General features: G+C 43.9%; 1 protein-coding gene across 1 annotated transcript in view; it reads left to right on the top strand.

The window, feature by feature from the left end:
* The window catches only part of xylt1 (xylosyltransferase 1), a 303,503-nt gene that overhangs the window by 228,053 nt on the left and 49,876 nt on the right, over positions 1–25,574 (top strand). Inside the window, exons 6-8 of the mRNA XM_033040266.1 lie at positions 11,213–11,429; positions 22,193–22,369; positions 24,188–24,450. Of these exons, the coding sequence (XP_032896157.1) occupies positions 11,213–11,429; positions 22,193–22,369; positions 24,188–24,450 (657 nt within the window). The remainder of the gene's footprint in view (positions 1–11,212; positions 11,430–22,192; positions 22,370–24,187; positions 24,451–25,574) is intronic.

The following is a 25,574-nucleotide window of genomic DNA, read 5'->3' as shown; positions in this document are numbered from 1 at the left end:
AAGATAATTAACATTCTACAGAACTCTCATTGATCTTATTTATTTTCTGATGGTGTTATCCAAACTTCGCTAAACTCTTGTTGCAATCATCAATATCGTTGGCACAAAATATTAACCTGATTGTTTCTAATATCAGTCTGTTTCAACTATCTCATAGCTCTCAACGAGATAAGACCTACAAGTAATATAATTCCCAAATATGTGTCAATCAGATCCATACTATGTAAAACAGTGGGATTAGGGAAAAACCTGGGATGGGAACAATCTGGTGTTTATAATGTAGAGAAGCTTCCTATCATTCAATTACCTGTAACAACATATAATTTACAGTCATAGAGTCATGCAGTGTGTAAACAGGCCCTTCGGCCCAACTTGCCCATTACCAGCCAACATTCCTAGCTACACTAGTCCCACTTGCCTACACTTGGTCCATATCCCTCCAAACCTGTCCTATCCATGTACCTGTCTAACTGACTATACTTCCACAGAATTATCAAATTACATGGAGGAGACTATTTAGCCCATAGTAGCCCAGCTGCCAATTCAGAAGAGATACTCAATTATTCTCACTTCTCTGCGCTCTCCCCATAGCACTGTAGTCTTTGTTTTTGTTTCGAGAGTTTAACTGATTATTTTTTAAAGTTACCACCAAATCTGCTTTTGTTACCTTTCCAGTAAGAACAATCCACATTAGAGCAGTTTTTACATTCAATAACTTTAGATTTTGATCCTGGAGTCTTATGTGCTTATTTGCCTTCCCCATAACATAAAATAAATTAATTATTCATGAGTGAACAAATGCCAAATCAATTAGTGAGTAAGATGAAGGACATGCATAGCCAATAATGTTGAAAGTGGCTGCTATGATTCATATATGCTTCTATAATGCATTAAAAGTAACCTATAATATGCTAGTAAATGCTGGAAATACTCAGCAGTCAGGCGAAGGTTGTGGAGAGATACAGATTTAACCATTTCATATCGGTCATCTTTCATCAAAACAGCCCGTTGTAATTACACCGTGGTGCCACTGGTGGCAGTGTGCTCCGCCAGTTTAAATAGGCAGCAAATCCCAATCCACTTTTAACATTCCTTATTCAGTCTGAAATATTTACAATTTTATAATCTGCAGCACAAACATTTGAGTAACATTGAATAGATGTACTCATTTAATACCATGGCTCTGTTTTAGAAGGTTAAATAGTTTAACTTAATTGATAGTGATTTTATTTTAATGGCACACAATATTCATCCCTATTTTCCAATGAATATATTCCTTCATTCTGCATTTGATTAAATTCAATCTGTTCTTGCAAATGGCAAGTTAGCCATCTAGTTTTAATTAAAATCTGATGCTACTTCCTAAATCTAAGCAATTCAGGATGACCTTGGGAAGGGCTTTCTTTGCCAGTGTTGTGGAGAAAGCCATGGATCCCCTGTGTAATTTAATATCCTACATTATAACAATGCCTCTACTCCACAAGTATTCCACTGGTTGCAACCTCCTTCAAACCGAGATTGTGAAAAGCACTATATAAACAGGGTGGCACATTGGTGCAGCGGTGACTTGCTGCCTTACAGTGCTTGCAGTGCCAGAGATCCTGGTTCAAGCCCGACTACGGATGCTGTCTGTACGGAGTTTGTACGTCTCCCCGTATAGGTTTTCTCTGAATCTTCCGTTTCCTCCCACACTCCAGAGACGTAGGTTAATTAGCTTTGTATAAGTGTAAATTGTCCCTAGTGTGTGTGTGTGTAGGATAGTTTTAGTGTGCAGGGATCGCTGGTCGGTGTGGACTCGGTGGGCCGACGGGCCTGTATCCATGCAGTATCTCTAAACCAATTTAAATTACATTTATCCACCTTTTTGCCAAAGACAGATGAAGCCCGATCTCTGTACATCCTAAGAAGAAATATAACATACTAGACCAAGTGCAGACCCATTGGGTCTGTTCCCCCAACGTGCGGTTGTGGGGGGGAGGCGGCATGCAGCGTCACACACACTAACTATTTCCCCCCCCCCCCCGCACTCATGCTAATTACCCCCCTTGATATTATATTAATATTATTAATTTCCTCCTTTTACCCCATAAACAACCTATCTACTGACGCATAGCCCCCAACTTGCAGTCACACCTAGAGAGGGGGGGGGGTAGAGAGTGAGGGCAGAGAGAGAGGGGGTGCTGAGAGGGGGGTGAGGGGAGAGGTGGGGAGCAGGGAGGGGGAGGTAGGGGGGAGGGTGGAGGGAAGAGGGTATGGGGTGTGGAGGGGGGGGGTTTAGGGGAGGGAGGGAGGGTGGGGGAGGGGGAGGGGAGAGAGAGAGGGGGGGAGGGGGAGGAGAGGGGGGGGAGGAGAGGGGGGGAGAGGAGAGGGGGGAGAGGAGAGGGGAGGGGAGGAAAGGGGAGGGGAGGAGAGGGGAGGAGAGGAGAGGGGGGGGAGAAGAGAGGGGGGGGAGAGGAGAGGGAGAGGAGAGGGGTGGGAGAGGAGAGGGGGGGAGAGGAAAGGGGGGGGAGAGGAGAGGGGGGGGGGGGGAGAGGAGAGGGGGGAGGGGGAGGGGGGGAGAGGAAAGGGGGGAAGAACCTAAAAAACATTTTAGAACCAAAAAAGACTCATTCTGCAAGCATTGTGGAACCAAAAGATACTTTTTGCAAACATTTTAGAACCAATAAACACGTTTTGCAAACATTTTAGAACCAATAGACACAATCTGCAAGCGTTTTAGAACCACTAAGGACATTTACATTTGAGTAGACATGTGTTCAGTGTTATTCACAGCTCAGAGAAACGTGACCTTCTGCCTCCCTCCAGCTTGTAGACACTGATTGAGGCACACCACTTCCTGGTTTTAAAGTCCCTCCCCCCTGCCGCCAGCGGGGGCAGCAGAGAGAATGGGGAATTTTGTAAAATAATTAATATCTCTGTCATTTTTCATCGACGGGAAAAAATCCTCGGCATACATGCGGCGGAGGGGGGCTCTGAGCGAAGTGGCCATAAATGACGGCCGTAGGTAGCGGCGTTCTCTTGGAAATCGCAGCACAGATGGCCAAAACCGGTCAAGAACAGACTTTTAGTAATATAGATGTTGCTGTTCAAATTCATTAAACTCTGATATTGTTAGCATCATCTGAAAACATACAGAGGTCTTTTCTGTTTTTTCCTGCATCACATAAAAGTAATTTATTGAGACATTTCGGATTAGGTTAAAGCAATTATAGGAGACTATTGATACAGAAAGCAATTGGAAACATTTACACCAGTTCCACAGTCCCAATAATGAAAAACTGCTTGTCTTTCTGTTGCGTAATTTGTACAGTTCACCGTAGATCTTTGTTTTCAATTGCTTTAGTCATGTTTCCATTTGTACAGAAATATTCCAGCCAGCAGAGTAATAGTCATGATCAAGCTGTCTTTGACTTTTGCCTTTGTTGGTTAATTAGTGAGATTTATAACTTTGCTAAAATCAGATTAAATTGACTCTTGCTGCATACATTTAATGAACACGATGCACTACAGATGTGAAATGGCACCAATTTGGGGAAAAAACTTAAAGGCAATAACTCACGTCAAAATAGAGGTTAATGCCGTGTGGCTTGTTAAATCCTTGAAATAATTTTATGCATGTAAAAAGCTTGTTGCATAAATGTGGAGTTAGTGCTTTACCTCTAGGATTGTCAGCTTCAGGAATAAAGAAGTATTCCATTTAGATGATAGTTTAGTTTTGTTTAGAGATACAGCGCGGCAATAGGCTCTTCGGCCCATCAAGTCCATGCTGACCAGCGATCCCCATGCATTAACACTATCCTACACACACAAGGGACTATTTACATTTATACCAAACCAATTAACTCTCAAACCTGTACGTCTTTGAACTGTGGGAGGAAATTGAAGATCTCGGAGAAAAACCACGCTGTCACAGGGTGAACGTACAAAATCCGTACCGGCAGCACCCATTGTCAGGATCAAACCCGGGTCTCTGGCGCTGCAAGCACTGTAAGGCAGCAACTCTACCGCTGCGCCACTGTGCCTCCCATTGCTGGATAATTCCTAATAAATCGTACAATTTCTGTTTACTGGTATGAAATGAATTGAATAGATTAAAATAGTTTACTTTTATTAGACAGATTTTGTGATCCAAATGCAAGAATATCCGACAGAGCACTGAGGTCTCTGCGTGCCTATATTTCAACATGCCAACACATTGTCAGGCAACACTAAAAGAGAGAGCAAATAATCTTTGAACTAAAAGAGGAAAACTTAAGTTCCTGAGGAGTGTCGTTTTTGGGTTGCTCAGTTGTGGCTTGATCCATTCCACAACATGTGCCTGGAGAAATACGGGAGTAGAAATGATCAATTTCAATAAATCTTGCAAGATGCTAATATAATTTAGTTTATTCTGAGACTATTCCACGACTGTTATAAGCAGAATCCGTTTTGATTAGCAGTGTAAAATGAAATGTCTGCCCTTGGGAGATTTATAACTCACTTAGACCTAATCCAATCAGTCCCACCATTGGAAATATTTACCGTGTTGTGGTCATATATCACCATCATGTTTGTATGTAGTCATGTATGTTCCAAAGGATGATGGTCGAGCAGAAAATAAAACACCTGTTTTTTAATAAGATCATGATGTTAAAGCTGCAGTGAGGAATTCCTCACCTTTTTTAAACATAAACAATTCTTCCTACGTGGATGCTAAGTTTACCTTGAATGAAGAAGGATCTCGACCCGAAACGTCACCCATTCCTTCTCTCTGGAGATCCTGCCTGGCCCGCTGAGTTACTCCAGCTTTTTGTGTCTATCTTCTTAGCTTAACCTAAACTGGACACAAAATGTCTATTGTGCGGTAACTCAGTGAGTCAGTCAGCATCCCTGGAGAGAAGAAATAGGTGATGTTTTAGGTCGAGACTCTTCTCTAGACTTAATCTAACTGTGGGTACAAGCGTTGATCTCTTAAACCGTTAGTTCATCTCACTGATCGCAATGAAAATGCCTATTTGAACTGGGGTAGCAAGAAAGAAGGTGAGGCCGGATGGTGGGTTGGCTGCTTGAGTTCAATGGAAAGACTCATTAAAATAGTTATATTGGGTTTCTGTGAAGCAGCTCACACCTTGATGAGATTTTAAATGAATGGTTCTGATCCACTCAGCTCCCGCCCGCCAAACTGCTGAATACAACCTCATGGAGTTGGCTGCATGGTCGAATTGAGTGACCGGGGCAGCACAAAGAGGCACTGAGATGTGAGCACTCAGTTGATATGGGTTAATGGGATTCTGTGCTTCTTGGATTTCCACATGTTTTCTGGGATTCAGCATAAAGTGCAGCCCATGGGTGGCGTTAAATGTGGACGTGGTAACAAATGCAGGAAGAGTCACAGTGTCAATAGTATCGAAACAGGCCATTTGGCGCATGTCAGCCATCAGGTACCCATTTACACTTGGCCTACATAAACCTCATATCCAGCACTTGCCTGCACACAAGGGGCAACTTACAGTGGGCAATTAACCTACCCAAAGAGTTCTAAATCTGTGGAATTCTCTGCCACAGAAGGCAGTGGAGGTCAATTCACTGGATGTTTTCAAGAGAAAGTTAGATATAGCCCGTAGGACTAACAGAATCAGGGGATATGGGGAGAAAGCAGGAACGGGGTACTGATTGTGGATGATCAGCCATGATCATACTGAATGGCGGTGCTGGCTTGTAGGGCCGAATGGCCTACTCCTGCACCTATTTTCTATGTTTCTGCCAATCTTCACATCTTTGGGCAATGGGAGGAAACGATGTTCTCAGGGAGAACCTGCGAACCATGCAGTTATCATTGGGGGCCAAGATTGAACCAAGGTGGAGCAACACTATATTAGCTGTCTCATGGTGAGCAGTAGCATAGTCCCAGTGCAGGGCTCAAAATTAATGGTTGCCCGAGAGCCAATGGCCACCTAAAGTCCCACCGGGCAACCTAAACGCCGTGTCATTTTGCCCGGCTTGATACTGCAGATACTGGTTTATACCGAAGATAGACACAAAAAACTAGAGTAACTCAGCGGGTTAGGCAGCATCTCTGGAGAAAAGGAATAAGTGATATTTTGGGTCGTCAGCGGCGACGACTGTAGTGCGGGGTGATGGATGGTCAGAGCGAATGACGGGCCCCGCACAGCAGCAGCAGTGGCGACGGCGGCTCCACCTCCTCCTGCACCCTGCATCCCGCCAGCTCCGATACTGGCCGCTGCGTGCTACTATGACAACGGCGATAACCGCTTTCAAAACAAACCCTCCCGCACGCTGAGGCCGGGAGGAGGGAGGAAGGGGAGGCCCATTTCTGCCGTCTGAAGCACCTGCACCTCTCGGCCCCGCACATTCCTGTTGGCTGGCGGAGGATGGGAGGCGATGGCGATTAGATCCCAACTGCCTCCCCCCTTGACTGCGGCACTTGGCGGTGGACAGGGATGGCCAAGGCAGCGGGGCGATGATGCTGGTGTTGTCCAAGGAGCGCTGACCTTCCTTCCTCCCCACCTCCTCTGCCCCTTTCCCTCTCTCTATCTCTCTCACTCTCTCTCTCTCTCTCTCTCTTTCTCTCTTGTTCACCCCCCTCCAACCCCCCTTATCCTGGGACCCCTCCTCTCCATCCCGCACAGATCCCCATTCCCGCCTCTATTCAGTCCTTACTGACATCCCCTGTGCTCCCCTCTCCATCTACTCCCCCACCCCCCATCTATTCATTCTGCACTGATCTCCCTATCCACCTCACATTGATTCCCCTGCCACCCCCCATCCATCCTACACTGGTCCCCCAATTCATCCTGTACTGACACCCCTTCCCATCCATCCTGCACTGCCCCCCCCCTCCCATTCATCCATCACTGATCTCCCCATTCATCCTGTACTGATCCTCCCCCCATCCATCCTGTACTGACCCCCCCCCCCATTTATCCTGCACCAATCCCCCCATCCATCTTGTACTCATTCCCCCCATCCATCCTGCACTGATCCCCCCCATTCAACCCCCACTGACATCCCCCGCACTCTCCCCTCACAATTTGACCTTCTCCAACCAGCACGCACTAATTCCCCTGCCTCAATCCATCCATCCCGCACTGATTGCCTTCTCAACCCTCGCCCCCCCCCACCGCCATCTATCCATCCCGCACTGATTGACCCACCCCCACTGAACCTACTGCGCTGGAAATGTCTTCAGAGCGAACATTGACTATGTTTGATAACGGAATGCAATCAAATATGTTTTAATTCACAATGTTATTATTTGTTTTAATCGATAATGATGGATTAATAAAATTGTGAACACGTAAAACATTAAAACCGTAGCGTTCGATTGTCACTGCTACCATGGACGCGTTATTACAGAATTCATTTAAACAGCAAATCAATGCGCTTAATATGGAGAATCAGTACTGTAGTTATTTAATGAGCAACATTCACAACTATATGTTGGATTTATCCAGGTTTTACTTCTACAGTCAGTCATATACATCACGTATTTGGTCAGGAGATATTTCAGTTGAAGTTTTAACGTTAATTCTGAAAAGGGAATGATGGAAACAGCGTTTATCAATAATTTAAAAAAATTGTGGTGCGTACAAACTGGGTATCTTCATTGCTGTTCACAACACATACATCTAATCTGAATGTCCAGTATTGTGGCGTTTTGACACCTTTAAACATATTGCCAAAAGAACATTTGCTGCATTTTTGTCCTTTGGCCATCTCTTGTCAGTTAGTGTAATGTTTAACTTGTCAGATGGGTATAGTCGGTTTTAACAACTATTATCATAAAATACCTTTAGAAATTTCCTTACAACCTGTATATTTTGTTGTGGATAAATTATGTGGGAAGCGAGAGTGTTTCTGTACCAATAGCACCAATAACGACCCATGCTATGGCCATGTCATGATAATTTTCGGTCCTTCACAGAAAACATGCTTGCATCAATCTGTAGTATACATGGTTCAGCATATGTTACCATGGTCCAGGATTTATTGACACAGGTTGATCTTACGCTGAATAATCCAATCACATTTTTGTTTGGAAGTGGAAAGAAATTGTAGAAATTGCATTCATTGCAACGTGTAAAAAGAGTTGAAATTATTATAATTTTGCTGCATGTCATTGTGGTATATATCATGTCTTGATTGGTGAATATGTTTAGTTTGTGACTATTTGAAGTAGAAATAATATGTGAATGCTTCATTGAACATAATTCCGACTGGTAACTACGCACTTCGTCCGAGCACATTATCGCACGTGTCATGCAAGTCGTCTTAAATGACCACCTAAACTGTCATCTGGCAACCTAAATAGCTGCCTAGGTTGCCCGGCTGGCAACAGGGAAAAAAAGGTTAAGTGAGAGTCTGCAGTGGACAGGGCTATCCAGAAGGTGATCCTGTTCGGACAGAGCAGGCGAGGAGACAACTCAGACAAGGCCATGTGCAGTCTACAGTGTGATCTCGTAGTCAACGATCACTCACCTGGACACCTCAAGGAGTACTGCATTGAGAAGTAGTTTTTACCAAGCAGACCTAATGGATCAGATGGTTGCTCTTTTGGTAACTGTGATAGGGCATCTATCTACATTAATGCTGTGGATGTGGAGGAAGGAACCTCAGATGCTGGTTTAAACTGAAGATAGACATAAAATGCTGGAGTAACTCAGTGCGACAGGCAGCATCTCTGGAGAAATGGAATATGTGATGTTTCGGGTCAAGACCCTTCTTCAGACAGAGAGTCAGGGGAAAGGCTAATGAGAGATATACTGTAGACAGTAATGTAGAGAGATTAAGAACAAATGAATGAAAGACATGCAAAAATACTTGAAACTTTACCCATTCCTTCTCTCCAGAGATGCAGCCTGTCCTGTTGAGTTACTCCAGCTTTTTGTGTCTGTTTTAATACTGTGGATACTTCGGCCTCTCATGTATAACCACACATATATAACTTTGATTGATAAAAATACATCTATTGATGCTCCTGAACACATCATCAGTGATGTAACCTGGGGTCATTGGGTGTTTCGGGCCTTTCAACATCAGACACCCTCACCCAGGCGACCCAGCCGTGGTTGATCAGACCACGACTTGTGTTCAGGTGGCATTCGCTCCTCCCCATGGACCTTCTCTCCTGATCCAGAGCCATCTCGAGGCCTTCTCCGCTGCCTCTGTGGTGTTCTTGATGGCTCTTCTCCTTTCCATTCCGTTGATGCCCAATGCATTCAAGGCTTTGTAGAGCGATTGCCCTGCAAAACCTCTGCAGCCAACCTCGATGGGCATACACCTTGCCTTCCAGCCCTGCTTACGGCAGTCTACGACCAGCTCTTCGTACTTGGTCTTCTTCCTCTCTTGGGCCTCCTCCAGACGGACCTCCCATGGCACTGTCAGTTCCAACAACAGTCAGTCCCATCCTCACCACTTCCTGACCAGCTGCATCTCTGTCTGGTTTGGAGACTGTAAAGCCTCCGACTGGAAGTCCATGCAGAGAGTGGTGAGAACGGCTGAAAAAAATCATCGGGACTTCTCTCCCCTCAATCGGGGACATTGCGAGCAAACGTTGCTTGTCTAAGGCCAGCAGTAATATAAAGGATCCCACACATCTCCATCATGGACTGTTCACTCTGCTGCCCTCAGGCAAAAGATATCGTAGCATAAGGAGCAGAACGTCAAGGTTTTGCAACAGCTTCTTCCCACGAGCCATCAGACTCGTGAATGCCATGTAATGGGCCGCCACCATTATCTATTCTCGGTATCTATATCTGGACTCGGTGGGCTGAAGGGCCTGTTTTTGCTCTGTATCTCTAAGCTAAGCTAAAGCATGGTTTGGAACAGGCAGCAAAAGTGATGGTGGTTAACGTTGTATCAGAAAATGAGAAATATATTCCAGTGGTTGATGAGAATGTGCTTGAAATTGCATTAGATTATTCATCCTCAATTTACAGCAAAAGTTTAAACACTACAAATACTTCCCATCAATTTCAACTGTATTTTGTACATTGTTCATTGCTTTTTCCCTATTAAAAATGTGGCAAATTCTGACAGTGTTGTAATAACATCCAATGCAGTGATCTGTGAAGACTACATTATGGAACATAGTCAAATTGTTATCCATTACCAGTCATTGTTGCAGGGAACTAACCACACCAGATATTGTCTTGTGTTTAATGGGGGGCAGGAATGACCATTATTAATTCAGTTTAGTTTATTGTCACATGTACTGACATGCAGTGAGAAGCCTTTGTTGTGTGCTAACCAGTCAGTGAAAAGACAAAACATGATTACAATCGAGCCATCCACAGAGTACAGATACCTGAAAAGGAAATAACGTTTAGTGCAAGATAAAGTCCAGTTAAGTCTGAATAAAAATAGTCTGATGGTCTCCAATGAGGTAGACAGTAGCTCAGGACTGCTCTCTGGTTGTTGGTAGGATGGTTCAATTGCCTGATAACCGCTGGGAAGAAACTGTCCCTGATTCTGGAAAATTGTCCTTGAATTTGGAATTCTTCATTTCATTAATGTCTTGTTTACAATAGAATTCTTGAAGACATCATTGGAACATTGTACTGTTGCCGTTGGTGAATCTAATGATATGTGAAAGTAGAACTACCCTGTTTTATCGGCTTTCCATAGCCAATTCCAGTTTTAGCAGGGCTATGTTCATTGCTCTTTCCCAATTGCAGTACCTGAACTCTCAAGATTTACAGGAATAGTCCCAGGAATAAGTACATTCATCTATGATGAGCATTTGTCGGCACTGGGCCTGTACTCCCTGGAGTTTAGAAGAATGAGGGGGGACCTCATTGAAACAAACAGGATAGTGAAAGGCTTGGATAGAGTGGATGTGGAGAGGATGTTTCAACTAGTGGGAGAGTCTAGGACTAGAGGTCATAACTACAGAATTAAAGAACGTTCTTTTAGGAAGGAGATGAGGAGAAATCTCTTTAGTCAGAGGGTGGTGAATCTGTGGAATTTTTTCTCACAGAAGGCTGTGGAGGCCATGTCAGTGGATATTTTTAAGGCCGAGATAGATAGATTCTGGATTAGTACTGGTGTCAGAGGGTGTGGGGAGAAGGCAGGAGAATGGGGTTAGGAGGGAGAGATAGATCAGCCATAGTGGAGTAGACTTGCTGGGCCGAATTCCTATTCCTTATGACCTTATGACCTCCCATTCCCCTAACAACCTCTCATTTTTCGACATTTTCTGTCTTTTTCACAGGTTCATAAGAAAGCAGGGATTGGACAGGATTTTCTTTGAGTGCGACACGCACATGTGGCGCCTCGGAGACAGGAAAATCCCAGAAGGCATCACTGTTGATGGTGGCTCAGACTGGTTTCTCCTCAACAGAAAATTTGTAGAATACGTCAACTATTCAGAAGACGAACTGGTGACGCAAATGAAGCGGTTTTATGCCTATACACTGCTACCCGCTGAGGTATGGAACTGCAATCAAACTGCTTGATGTCATTGTGTCATTCCTTTAATGGTCTCTCCACAAGCACTGTCTTTACTTAATAAGAAGCAGGAAGGTATATTGATTGAAAAGCGATCATTACAGGTTGCAGTTTTTTTAAACGCCAACCACGAACAATTCAGTAGCTTCATGCAGAAGCTCATGTGATAGGAGTAGAATTAGACAATTTTAGCCCATCAAGTCTTCTCCACCATTCAATCATGGCTGATCTATCTCTCCCTCCTAACCCTATTCTCCAGCCCTCTCCCCTTAACCTCTGACACATGTTCTAATGAAGAATCTATCTATCTCTGCCTTTAAAATATCCATTTGGCCTTGACTTGGCCTCCACAGCCTTCTGTGGCAAAGAATTCCACAGATTCACCACCCTCTGACTAAATATATTTCTCTTCATTTCCTTCCGAAAAGAACATCTTTTAATTCTGAGGCTATGACCTCTAGTCCTAGACTCTCCCACTAGTGGAAACATCCTCTCCACATCCACTCCATCCAAACCTTTCACTGTTCCGTATGTTTCAATGAGGTCCCCCCTCATTCTTCTAAACTCCAGCGAGTACAGGCCCAGTGCTGACAAACGCTCATCATTGGTTAAACTAGTGATTCCTTGTAAACCTGCCTGCTGAGGACGTCTAAGGAAGTGCTAGATTTGGCATTTGAAAAGCCCATGTTGCTGTGGTTTACAGCTGCTGTTGGCCTCATGATTTGCGGTTAACTGGAGTGTTTTATGTCGGTGTGCCTTGATCTGTTCAAAAAGAAAAGTCCAGTTTATTTTCACAACAACAGAGCCTTTACAGTTCCGTTGCAAATCATTTCAGTTCTAACCACGGTGGGAATTTCCATATTTCAAAATTGGCATCATTTATTAATTTTTGATGAAGAGTTGGAACATTTTTTAAATATTCCTTGCCAAGTACAGAATGTCAGAGTTCATGGGAGAAGGCAGGAGAATGGGGTCAGGAGGGAGAGATAGATCTGCCATGATTGAATGGTGGTGTAGACATAATGGGCCGAATGGCCTAATTCTACTCCTATCACTTCTGATCTTCTGATAGCTATTTATCTCACGTTCAGAACTTTCCATGTGCTACAGTGACTCTCTCTACTGGTGCTTTTCTATATTTGGACAGGCATATGGATATGAAAGGTTTGGAGGGATATGGGCCTAACATGGATGGATGGGACTAGCTTAGATGTGGCTTCTCGGTCAGCATGGAGAGTTGGGCTGAAGGGCCTGTGTAATGCCGTGATATCCACATCATTATGGTAACCAGGCAGCAATGAGGACATTTCCCTGTGTTCTCCTCAATTCAATATTAGGGAACTTGCACTCGGGAAAAATCTAATTCAGTTTTAACAGTCTGCGAATAATCATGGAGGCTTCATTAAAAAAAATCACATCCTGTGATATTCCTGTGAGAAAATTTCAGGTCTTGGGTTCCATTTTAGAGACTGACTGGAATAATCAGATAACGAACGATATCAGGACAAAGCAGAGATTTGGCCTCAGGATAACTGATGGACAAAAAGAGGCAAAGGTCTGGATAAGGTGATGAGGAAAACCTTTGCCTTTGGTGAAAAAAAAGGTCATAAGGTCATAAGGGATAGTAGAATGAGGCCATTCGGCCCATCAAGTATACTCCGCCATTCAATCATGGCTGATCCATCTCTGCCTCCTAACCCCATTCTCCTGCCTTCTCCCCATAACCTGATACCTGCCAGGTGACACCGGCCAAGACTAGGGGATAAAGGATCTGCAGGGACCATCCCTGAGACAGAGAAGCGGTTGGGTCCATGGTAATTAATGGACAGGGGAGCTAGGGGGAAGGTGAAGGGCAGAGGCCTGGCTCAAGGAGGGAACGGTGGACAAAGACCTCGCCAGGAGAAGAAATGTTGGAGAGAGGGTTAATCAAGGGAAGAAATAATCAAAGATAGACACAAAAAGCTGGCATAACTCAGCAGCGCAGGCAGCATCTCTGGAGGTAAGGAATGGGTGATGTTTTGGGTCTTGACATATTCTGTTGTGCTGTACCAAGTAAGAATGTCATTGTTCTATCTGGGACATATGACAATAAAACACTCTTGACTCTTGACTGTACAGGCTGAGAGTCAGGGCAGAAGGAAACTGGAGATATGGATGGATACAAAGAGGTTTGTAGGTTAATGGGCTTGGTAAATGTAAAAATTGTCCCTAGTGGGTGTAGGATGTTGTTAATGTGCGGGGATCACTGGTCGGTGCGGACCCGATGGGCTGAAGGGCCTGTTTCTGCGCTGTATCTCTAAACTAAACTAAACTATGAATATGAAAGGGACAGATAAAAGCTGATGATGATCCAATTTGAGGAACAGCACCTCATATTTTGCTTGGGCTGCTTACAACCCAGTGGTATGAATTTGATTTCTCTAACTTCAAGTAACCCTTGCTCTCCCTCTCTCTCTCTGCCTCTCCCCTGCCCTAGTTCTCCAACTAGTTTCACTGTCCTGCTGGTTAGTTTTACAGTTTATATCCCTCTTGTCACTTTCCCCTCAGCCAACAATGAATCATTGTACATTTCCTTGATTATCGTCAACTTTTGACCTGTCCTTTTCACACCTTATATTTTCTTTATACTCTTCCATATCTCCAGTTTCCTCTCCCCTGATGCTCAGTCTGAAGAAAGGTCTCGACATGAAACATCACCCATTTCACCGCTCCAGGGATGCTACGTGTCCTGCTGAGTTACTCCAGCATTTTGTGTCTATCTTTGGTGTAAAGCAGCATTTGCAGTTACTTCTTACACAAGAAATAATCAGATGTACAGCGCAGAAACAGGTCCTTATATGACACTGCATAAATCTAGAGGCCAAGGTATTTCAGGAAGCATGTTAGCATAGATTGTAAACTGGCTGCTACATGTAATACAAACCGCGTGCAGACTTGGTGTCGAAGGACGAGAAGCCGAAGCAAAGAAGTCAAATAGCCAAATGGAAACAAAGCCAAAACGGCAACGAACCGAAAAGGCGGGACGCCAAAACGCCATCTAACCGAAAGGCTGCGTCGCCTACAAGCCAACTAACCGAATGCAGCTCTGCCGAAAAGTCAAATAATGGCTTGTGTGGGAAAATGTCCCCCACCCTCCCGTCTCCACCGGCCAGTGATGTGATGGACGTGGGGGTCTGGAACAATCGCTGACAAGTCCCGCCCCCCGGCTACGTCATGTCGGTTATTTGACTTTTTGGCAGAGCGGCATTCGGTTAGTTGGCTTATAGGCGATGCAGCCTTTCGGTTAGGTGGCGTTTCAGCAGAGCAGCCATTCAGTGAGTTGGCTTTTAGGCATCCCGTCATTTCATAGAAACATAGAAACATAGAAAATAGGTGCAGGAGTAGGCCATTCGGCCCTTCGAGCCTGCACCGCCATTCAATATGATCATGGCTGATCATCCAACTCAGTATCCTGTACCTGCTTTCTCTCCATACCCCCTGATCCCTTTAGCCACAAGGGCAACATTTAACCCTCTTAAATATAGCCAATGAACTGGCCTCAACTACCTTCTGTGGCAGAGAGTTCCAGAGATTCACCACTCTGTGTAAAAAATGTTTTTCTCATCTCAGTCCAAAAAGATTTCCCCTTTATCCTTAAACTGTGACCCCTTGTTCTGGACTTCCCCAACATCGGGAACAATCTTCCTACATCTAGCCTGTCCAACCCCTTAAGAATTTTGTAAGTTTCTATATGATCCCCCCTCAATCTTCTACATTCTAGCGAGTACAAGCCGAGTCTATCCAGTCTTTCTTCATATGAAAGTCCTGACATCCCAGGAATCAGTCTGGTGAACCTTCTCTGTACTCCCTCTATGGCAAGAATGTCATTCCTCAGATTAGGTGACCAAAACTGTACGCAATACTCCAAGTGTGGTACAGGATACTGAGTTGGATGATCAGCCATGATCATATTGAATGGCGGTGCAGGTTCGAAGGGCCGAATGGCCTACTGCTGCACCTATTTTCTATGTTTCTATGTTTCTATGAAATCAATTGCCAAAGGGGAATGGAGCTGGGTGAGGGGATGTTGGGAAATGGGGGACATAGAGGGAACATAATGTCATAAGTGATAAGAGTAGAATTAGTAGGATTGAACTGCAGATGCTGGTTTAAACCGAAGATAGATACAACAAGCTGGAGTAACTGAGTGGGACGGGCAGCATCTCTGGACAATACACAATAGACAATAGAAAATAGATGCAGGAGTAAGGCATTTGGCCATTCGAGCCTGCACCGCCATTCAATGTGATCATGGCTGATCATTCACAATCCGTACCCTGCCTTCTCCCCATATCCATTGACTCCGCTATTTTTAAGAGCTCTAACTCCCATTCAATGGAGAAAAGGATTGGGTGACGTTTCGGGTTGAGACCCTTCTTCAGACTGGTCAGGGATAAGGGAAATGAGAGATATATACAATGAAGCAGAGAGATAAAGAAAAATGAATGAATGATATGCAAAAAAGTATATTGTTCTTATATATTCCTCGGTCCATACCATTCATTGTGTCGGTCTTCCCGTTATTAGTGCAACAAATCATACAAATCAGTATTAAATCCCATCTGCCATAGCCATGCCTTTTTCATCAACTGATGAATATCATCCTGAAGACTACCTGTACATATTATCAACACCGGAAGTGTCCGTGTTCCTTGTGAGTTTGTTCAGCGTACCTTCTCAGCTACCATTCAAATTGTCAATACATAGCATGAGCAGTAAGAATTCCAGCACTGATCCCTAATTACACTGCTGGGATTAGCTCCCAAACCCAAAACAATTCTCCATTCTTACCTTTGCTTCCTATTTTGCCCAGTTTTGGATCCAATTCTGTCAAAACGTCTTGGATTCCATGTGCACAAAACCTTTGGTCCAGCTTCACAACTAGGGCCACATCGTAATGAAGTTCACATAGACTACTTCAGCCACAATGCGCTCATCAAAGAGTAGCTGGAAACCAGAGGATTGGGAAACTTTCATAGGACAACAGAAGGAAACAAAACGGGCAATATGGGCTGAAGAGATGAAGTTCAAGGGGAAGCTGGCCAGGAATATAAAGAAGGACAGTAAAAGCTTCTTTAGATATGTTAAGGGAAAAAGAGTAGCAAAGTCAAATGTAGGTCCTTGAAGGCAGATACGGGTTAAATTATTATGGGTAACAAGGAAATGGCAGAAGAGTTGAACAGGTACTTCAGATCAGTCTTCACCAAGGAAGACACAAACAATCTCCCAGATGTACTGGAGGACAGAGGATCTAAGGGAGTAGAGGAACTGAAATAAATTTTCATTAGGCGAGAAATAGTATTGGGTAGACTAATGGGACTGAAGGATGATAAATCCCAAGGGCCTGATGGTCTGCATCCCAGGGTCCTCAGGGAGGTGGCTCTAGAAATAGTGGACGCATTGGTGATCAGATTCAGGATCAGTTCCTGTGGATTGGGGGATAGCTAACGTTATCCCACTTTTGAAGAAAGGAGCGAGAGAGAAAACGGGGAATTACAGACCAGTTAGCCTGACTTCGATGGTGGGAAAGATGCTGGAGTCAATTATTAAAGAGGTAATGATGGGGCATTTGGATAGCAGTAAAAAGATTAGTCCAAGTCAACATGGATTTATTAAAGGGAAATAATGCTTGACTAATCATCTGGAATTTTTTGAGGATGTGACAAGTAAAATGGATGAAGGGTTGCCAGTGGATGTAGTGTATCTAGACTTTCAGAAAGCCTTTGATAAGGTCCCGCACGGGAGACTGGTGACTAAAATATAGAGCACATGGTATTGGGGGTAGTGTGTTGACATGGATAGAAAATTGGTTGGCAGATCGGAAGCAGAGTAGGAGTGAACGGGTCCTTTTCAGAATGGCAGGCAGTGGCGAGTGGAGTGCCGCAAGGCTCGGTGTTGGGGCCGCAACTGTTTACCATATATATTAATGATTTGGAAGAGGGAATTAGGAGCAACACTAGCAAGTTTGCGGATGACACAAAGCTGGGTGGCAGTGTGAACTGTGAAGAGGATGTTAGGAGGTTGCAGGGTGACCTGGACAGGTTGAGTGAGTGGGCAGATGCGTGGCAGATGCAATATGATATAGATAAATGTGAGGTTATCCACTTTGGCGGCAAAATCAAGGGGGCAGATTATTATCTCAATGGGGTTAGGTTAGGTAAAGGGGAAGTGCAACGAGACCTGGGCGTCTTTGTACACCGGTTACTGAAAGTTGGATTACAGATACAGCAGGCAGTGAAGAAAGCTAATGGAATGTTGGCCTTCATAACAAGAGGATTTCAGTATAGGAGTAAAGAGGTTCTTCTGCAGTTGTATAGGGCTCTGGTGAGATTACATCCAGAGTATTGTGTACAGTTTTGGTCTCCTAATTTGAGGAAGGACATCCTTGTGGTTGAGGCAGTTGTGGTTGAGGTAGGTTCACGAGATTGATCCCTGGGATGGCGGGACTGTCATATGAGGAAAGATTGAAAAGACTAGGCTTGTGTTCACTGGAGTTTAGAAGGATGAGGGGGTATCTTATAGAAACATATAAAATTATAAAAGGACTGGACAGGCTAGATGCAGGAAAAATGTTCCCAATGTTGGGCGAGTCCAGAACCAGGCGCCACAGTGTTAGAATAAAGGGGAATCCATTTAAGACACAGGTGAGAAAAAACCTTTTCACCCAGAGAGTTGTGAATTTGTGGAATTCCCTGCCACAGAGGTCAGTGGAGGCCAAATCACTGGGTGGAATTAAGAGAGTTAGATAGAGCTCTAGGGGCCAGTGGAATCAAGGGATATGGGGAGAAGGCAGGCACGGGTTATTGATTGGGGACGATCAGCCATGATCACAATGAATGGCGGCTGGCTCGAAGGGCCGAATGGCCTCTTCCTGCACCTATTTTCTATGTTTCTATGTTTCTATTAATACATTTTATCACTTCTTCAAAACGTTCACACACACATTGGTCAGACCGAGAATAAAGTGCAAGAAAGTGGGCAGGCATCAGGTGAGTTGTACCAGTCAGAGGCCTAGTAAGTTGTGAAGTGCTATTCAAGGCTGTGATGACCCTGGAACAGTTTGAAGAAAAAGTTAACTCAGACACCTGGTACCTAGCAATGCCGAGAGTCCGAAGGATAATTCACAGGCAACAGAGAAGCCGCATGAACATATACCGACTGAAATGTGCTACAGAGCACAGGGTGCACCACCCAATCTTCCTTTCAATGGTCTTTTGCATGACTCTCATTTACTCATTCCAGGTGTGGAGTCCTGTATATCGGCGAGACCAAGCGCAGGCTTGGTGATCGTTTCGCTGAACACCTCCGCCTAAATCTACCTGATCTCCCAGTTGCTTAACACTTTAACTCCTCCTCCCATTCCCACACTGACCTTTCTGTCCTGGGACTCCTCCATTGACAGAGTGAGGCCCAGCGCAAATTGGAGGAACAGCACCTCATATTTCGCTTGGGCAGCTTACACCCCAGCGGTATGAACATTGACTTCTTTAACTTCAAATAGCCCTTGCTTCCCCCTTCTCTCCATCCCTCCCCTTTCCCAGTTCTCCAAACAGTCTGACTCAGTCCAAGAACATTTTATCTCTGTTTGCTTTGTTGTTACCTTATCGCAGCTAACAATGATCTTTTCTACATTTTCCTTGATTTCTATCCCCTTTGTCCTGTCTTCACACCTTACACTTCCTTATCTATGTATCTCCCTCCCCCCTGACATCCGTCTGAAGAAGGGACTCAACCCAAAACGTCACCCATTCCTTCTCTCCAGTGATGCTGCCTGTCCCGCTGAGTTACTCCAGCATTTTGTGTCTATTCTCAATATGCAAAGTCGTTTCTAGCGAAAGGAACAAAGCAACACGGTGCACAGAGATTTTGCTTTCTCCTAATGATATTATTTCCAGGGACATGTTTCGCTGCTGTGACAGTATAATCGTGACAATTAGAATAGCTTCTACTGCATGTTCTGGTTCCAGTCTTTTGCCAAAATCATTCATGTAGAATTGAAACTTCCTGCTGGTCTGGGATGAGTTGTGAGGATTATCTGAATTACCTTTTTGTAGGATTTGCTTTAAAATAAATGAGAATTTATCTCAGTAGACAGCAGTAGAAACATAATATGTTGGAAACACACCACTGGTCAGGCAGCATCTTTAGAAAGCAATAGGGTAATGTAAATTCACTTAAGGAATGGATTGTGTTAATGTGCTGGGACCGCAGGTCGGTGCGGGCTCGGTGGGCTGAAGTGTCTCTAAACTAAACTAAATATGAAGCAGAAAGCAGTAGAAGAGATAGCAAAATAGTAATAGATGTTTATTTTTAAATTATTAACAAAATATGATTGTCTCTGGGAAAGCAATATTTATATTTATCAGCAGTGTCTCTGAGATGTTGGTGATGAGCCACTTTCTTCTGCAGTCCTTATTGCTTGATTGCAATCACAGTTCTCTTGAGGACAATCTTCGATATAAGCTTAGCAAAAATGAAAATGACGATATGTTTCCCACTTGAGATGGCAATTGGTACCTGTATATCTTTGGAGTGTCAGAGGAAACCGGAGCACACAGGGTAAACCCATATGGTCACAGGGAGAACATACAAACTCTGTACGGACAGCACCTGTAGTCAAGATCGAACTGGGACCTTTGGCGCTGTAAGGCAGCAACTCTGAACGCGATGCCACCGTGCCGCCTTCCAAGTGCTTCACATCCCTGAATACAGTTGCAAAGTACTCGTTTAGCACCTTACCTACATCCTCTGACTCCAAGCATAGATTCCCTCCTTAATCCTTGAGCAGTTCCACCTTTTCCTGGTCACCCTCTTGTTTTTAATGTACCTATTAAAAACCTTGGGATGTTCATTAATCCTACACCAATGCCATTTCCTGGCTACTTTTGGCCCTTGTAATCACCCACTTAAGTTAATTCCTGCTCGCTTTATATTCACTGATGCCACCTTCTTAAACCTGACATACCGTTCCTTTGTCTTCCTGACCAAATCGAGAACCTCCTTGGTCTTCCACAGTTCCCCCACGCGCCATCCTTATCCTCCCTCCTCCTTACTGTAATTTGTTGATCATGCATTTTGATCAGCTGGCTTTTAAATAACTCCCACATGTCATCTGTGGACTTACCTAAGAGCAACTGCTTCCAATCTACCTTGTTTGGTTCCTGTCTACTGACATTGTAATCTGCCTTGCCCCGATTAAGTACCTTCCCACAACATACACACCTGTCCCTATTCAAAGCTACCTTAAAACAAATGGAAAGTAGACACAAAAAACTGTAGTCACTCAGCGGGCCAGGCAGCATCTCAGGAGAGAAGGAATGGGTGACGTTTCGAGTCGAGACCCTTCTTCGGATATATCGTATGGAGTTATGATCATTATCTCCAAAATGCTCTTCCACTGTAACACTGATCATCTGGCAAGGTTCCTGGCAATACATGGTCCATTATGGTCCCTTCTCGTGTTGGACTATCCATATAATGTTTACATGTTCACAAGTTATAGGAGTAGAATTAGGCCATTCAGCCCATCGCGTCTACTCAGCCATTCAATCATGGCTGATCCCTGCAACCTTATTCCATTTTCCTGCCTTCTCACCATAACCCTTGACACCCGTTCTGATCAAGAATTTGTCTATCTCTGCCTTAAAATTATCCACTGACTTGGCCTCCACAGCCATCTGTGGCAATGAATTCCACAGATTAACTACCCTCTGACTAAAGAAATTTGGATACACCGTACAAATTCTGCCCCGTCTAATCCTCTTGCCCTGAGTAAATCATAGTCAATATTAGGGAAGTTAAAGTCACCCATGACAACAACCCTGTGGTTCTTGCATCCTTCCATAATCTGTCTATGTATCTGATCCTCTATCTCTCCCGCTGGCTATTGGGTGGCCTATAATGTAATCCCATTCGAGTAATTGCTATAGTGTTATTTTTGAGCTTGATCATAATGCCTCAGTAGGTGTACGTATGTCCAGTATGTCCTCACTGAGCACCACCACAACATTCCCCACAATTCATAAAACAACTCCTCCATCTCCTTTACCCCCCACTTTATTGATCAGAGCATCAGCCATTGTGATTCAGTCAAATGTTGAAGTGTTAAATTTATATTCATTGGCCTTGCATTTAATTTTAAGCCGGGGAGAGTGCTTTATTGTGGGATACACACCATGTAATTTAATCATGAATTATAAGTGCATGCAAAGGGCAGGCATGCATTCGTGGCCCAGCAGCTGATGTGATTGGATTCAATACCAGCAACATCTTGTGTAACCACTCTGTGTTCCATTCAATTCAGTAAGAATAAGATTGATCAGAAGCTGGTTTGTGGCACAGTTGATGTCTTTTCATTTCACTGTGATAAACAGTCGGCTGAGCTAGAATCAAAACTAAGTAAACACACTGTGTTAATGCTGTTGTCTTGGGTGGTGCAAAGGTGATTACTGATAAATGATTCAAAGCTTCTATGTGGAACACCAAATGCTGAATCAGATGACCATTGTTAGCAGATGTGTTCTTCACCCTTAATTTATTTTCAAACCAGCAAGTAAATATTTTAAAATAATTTCAATGTAATTTTTTCATGTCAATGTTAACACTTTATCTGTTCTGATCATGGTGGGTACCAATCGGGCAGTGTGAGGTATTTTCCTGCAGCTGAGTGCTTCTAAATGCTGTCTTAATGCTTTTTCCAATACAGTCCTTCTTCCACACGGTTTTGGAGAATAGTCATCTCTGCGGTACAATGGTGGATAACAATCTGCGCATTACCAACTGGAATCGTAAGCTGGGCTGTAAGTGCCAATACAAACACATCGTGGACTGGTGTGGCTGCTCTCCTAATGACTTCAAACCCCAAGACTTTCATCGCTTCCAGGTAAACACATGCAAGGCTACCGCTCATATTCCTTAGACCAGGGCTCGTATTCAAACAGCTTGGGAGCGATTCCAGCAAGCTCTCAGATGAAGTTTACTGTTCCAATTCAGAATCTAGTTGCCGTTGGGATTATTTTAGTTAACTGGGATAAGCTGGTTGAAAGGATGCAACGGGGAAGTGGGAGCATGTGGAAGCAGCTCCACATTTGGAGTTCTTGCGGAGAAAGAGAGATTGGGATGGTTTCATCTTGGATCAAAACGGAGATTTTTAGATAATTTCTTTAGTGGTGAGTCATGGCAGCAAGGTGTCAGGAATGAGGGCTGAGCTCAATATCACCTTATAAGGGATTTAATTATGAAAGTTGTGCATTCAAGAGTTTACTATGAATAGATACATAGAAACATAAACAAATAGGAACTGGAGCAATTCATTCAGCCCTTTGAGTTACTCCGACATTGAATAGAATCTTTGATCATCCAAATTCAGTGCCCTCCTCTTACTTTGTCACCCTGCACCTTTCTTTGGCCATTACCATATAACCATATAACCATATAACAATTACAGCATGGAAACAGGCCATCTCGGCCCTACAAGTCCGTGCCAAACACTTATTTTCCCCTAGTCCCATCTACCTGCACTCAGACCATAACCTTCCATTCCCTTCCCCTCCATATACCTATCCAATTTATTTTTAAATGATAAAATCGAACCTGCCTCCACCACTTCCACTGGAAGCTCATTCCACACCGCTACCACTCTCTGAGTAAAGATGTTCCCCCTCATGTTATCCCTAAACTTCTGTCCCTTCATTCTAAAGTCATGTCCTCTTGTTTGAATCTTCCCTACTCTCAATGGGAAAAGCTTATCCACGTCAACTCTGTCTATCCCTCTCATCATTTTAAAGATTAGTACTATAACTAACTCCTTGAATATATTGAATTATTTAGCCTCAATTGCCTTTAGCTCTAAAGAACTGTCGAGTTTATCCACTCTTTGAGTGAAATTATTTCTCCTCATCCCAGTCCTAAATTAGTTGCCTCTTACCATTATTCCCAGATCCCTTGACTCCCTCACCTTCCAGAAAATCCTTCATGCACTAATGCGTCCAGAACCATCAGGATTTTCAATGAGGTCCCCTCTCATTCCCCTGAACTTTACAATGTAGAAGCTTAATCATCCCAATCTTTCTTCATACATCAGTTATATCAATCCAGGAATCTGACTGATAAATCTTCACCACGCTCCTGCCGCAGCAGTAACATCTTTCCTCAGGTAAGAGGACCAAAACGCAACACAATATTTAGGCTGTGGTCTTGCCAAGTCCCAGTGCAACTGTGGTACGATATCCCTACTTCTGTATTTAATTCCCTTCAAAATGAAGGGCAACAAGTCATTGGCCTTACTGAATGGCAGTTGTACTAGCATGCTTAACCGCTTGATGTTGCAGTACTCTTCCCTATACATACAAACAGTAGATTACCAACATTGGAAACAATGGGACACCAATCCAATGGGAAAATGATCCAGTGAAGAACGGAATGTACCTAAAATAAAGGTACTGGAATAAAATGCAGTGTGAAGAGGTGTCTCGACCCGAAATGTCACCCACTCATTCTCTCCAGAGATACTGCCTGCCCCGCTGAGTTACTCCAGCATTTTGTGTCTTCGATGCTCCCTGTAAACCTTGTCAAGTATTTTCCAGATTGGTTTCTCGTACAATAGGTTTTCTGTACTTCAGGAACGTGCCCAAAATCAGCCAGGCTTTCAAGAAGTGTACATGTGATTGGTGATAATAATGAACTCATCTCATCCACACAGCAAACTGCCAAACCAACCTTCTTTGCACGGAAGTTTGAGTCGGCGGTCAACCAAGAGATCATTGGGCAGCTGGACTTCTACCTCTTTGGCAACTACCCAGCTGGCACAACGGCCCTGAAGGCGTACTGGGAAAATGCATACGATGAACCCGATGGCATCCACAGCATCAGCGACACCTACCTGACCATGTTTCACTCTTTCAGTCGCCTTGGCCTCAAGCGAGCAGAATCTTCCTGGCATGCCAATGAGGAAAATAAATGCAGGTAAGAGGGGATGAAGCTCTGGAACCTCCCAACATTGGCAGCTTTGCACGCACACAAAAATATTAAAGGGAGAGCACTTGAACTAATTTTACTGAGAATGTAAAAAGTTTTGAAAACATTTAGTGCTCAGTTAGAACTTATTTTCTCCATATTACTACGCAAATAATATTGCTTATATTAATTTCAGATATGACAAAGCAATTAACACCCATTGAATAAGGGTCTCGACCCAAAACATCACCCTTGCCTTACAGCAACAGAGATCCAGGTTCAATCCTGACTACGGGTGCTGTCAGTACAGAGTTTGTACATTCTCCCTGTGACCACGTAGGTTTTCTCCGGGTGCTCCGGTTTCGTCCCACACTCCAAAAACATATGGGTTTGTAGGTTAATTGGCATTTGCAAAATTGTAAATTGTCCCTAGTGTGTACGATAGTGTACACTGGTGTACGGGGATCACTGGTCGGCATGGACTTGGTGTACCGAGGGCCTGTTTCTGTGCTGTATCACTGAAGACTAAAGTCTAAAAGTCTAAGCCAAAGCACAGAAAACCTAATTCAGTCCAGTGGGAAACTAACACATGATGGTTTCCTGTAACAAGTTAGCAAGTCAACCCTTGTACCCAACATTGATCAATGTTGTTACCCGCTGTGACATAATAGGGCTCGAAGGGCCGAATGGCCTACTCCTGCACCTATTGTCTATGTATCTGACCATCTCCATAATTATATTGAAACTATTTGAGGGACTCAAATAGGGAAAGCTGGTAGTCAGTGTGTGAGGCAGGAAGCAGAGAAGGGTAGCACTCGGACACAAAATGTAGGGGAGAAAGAAGAAAAAGATAATAAACAGAGAATACGAGGGGGTGGGTTTCTTAAATGTGTATATTTTAATGCTAGGAGCATTGTAAGAAAGGTGGATGAGCTTAGAGCCTGGATTGACACCTGGAAGTATGATGTTGTGGCGATCAGTGAAACATGGTTGCAGGAGGGCTGTGATTGGAAACTAAATATTCCAGGATTTCGTTGCTTCAGGTGTGATAGAATTGGAGAGGCAAGAGGTGGAGGTGTTGCATTGCTTGTCAGGGAAGATATTACAGCAGTGCTTTGGCAGGATAGATTAGA

This window comes from Amblyraja radiata, chromosome 22 (assembly GCF_010909765.2).
Source record: "Amblyraja radiata isolate CabotCenter1 chromosome 22, sAmbRad1.1.pri, whole genome shotgun sequence".
Classification (NCBI taxonomy): domain Eukaryota; kingdom Metazoa; phylum Chordata; class Chondrichthyes; order Rajiformes; family Rajidae; genus Amblyraja; species Amblyraja radiata.
Note: the sequence above shows the minus strand (reverse complement) of the source record. Positions and strands in the feature narration are given on the sequence as shown.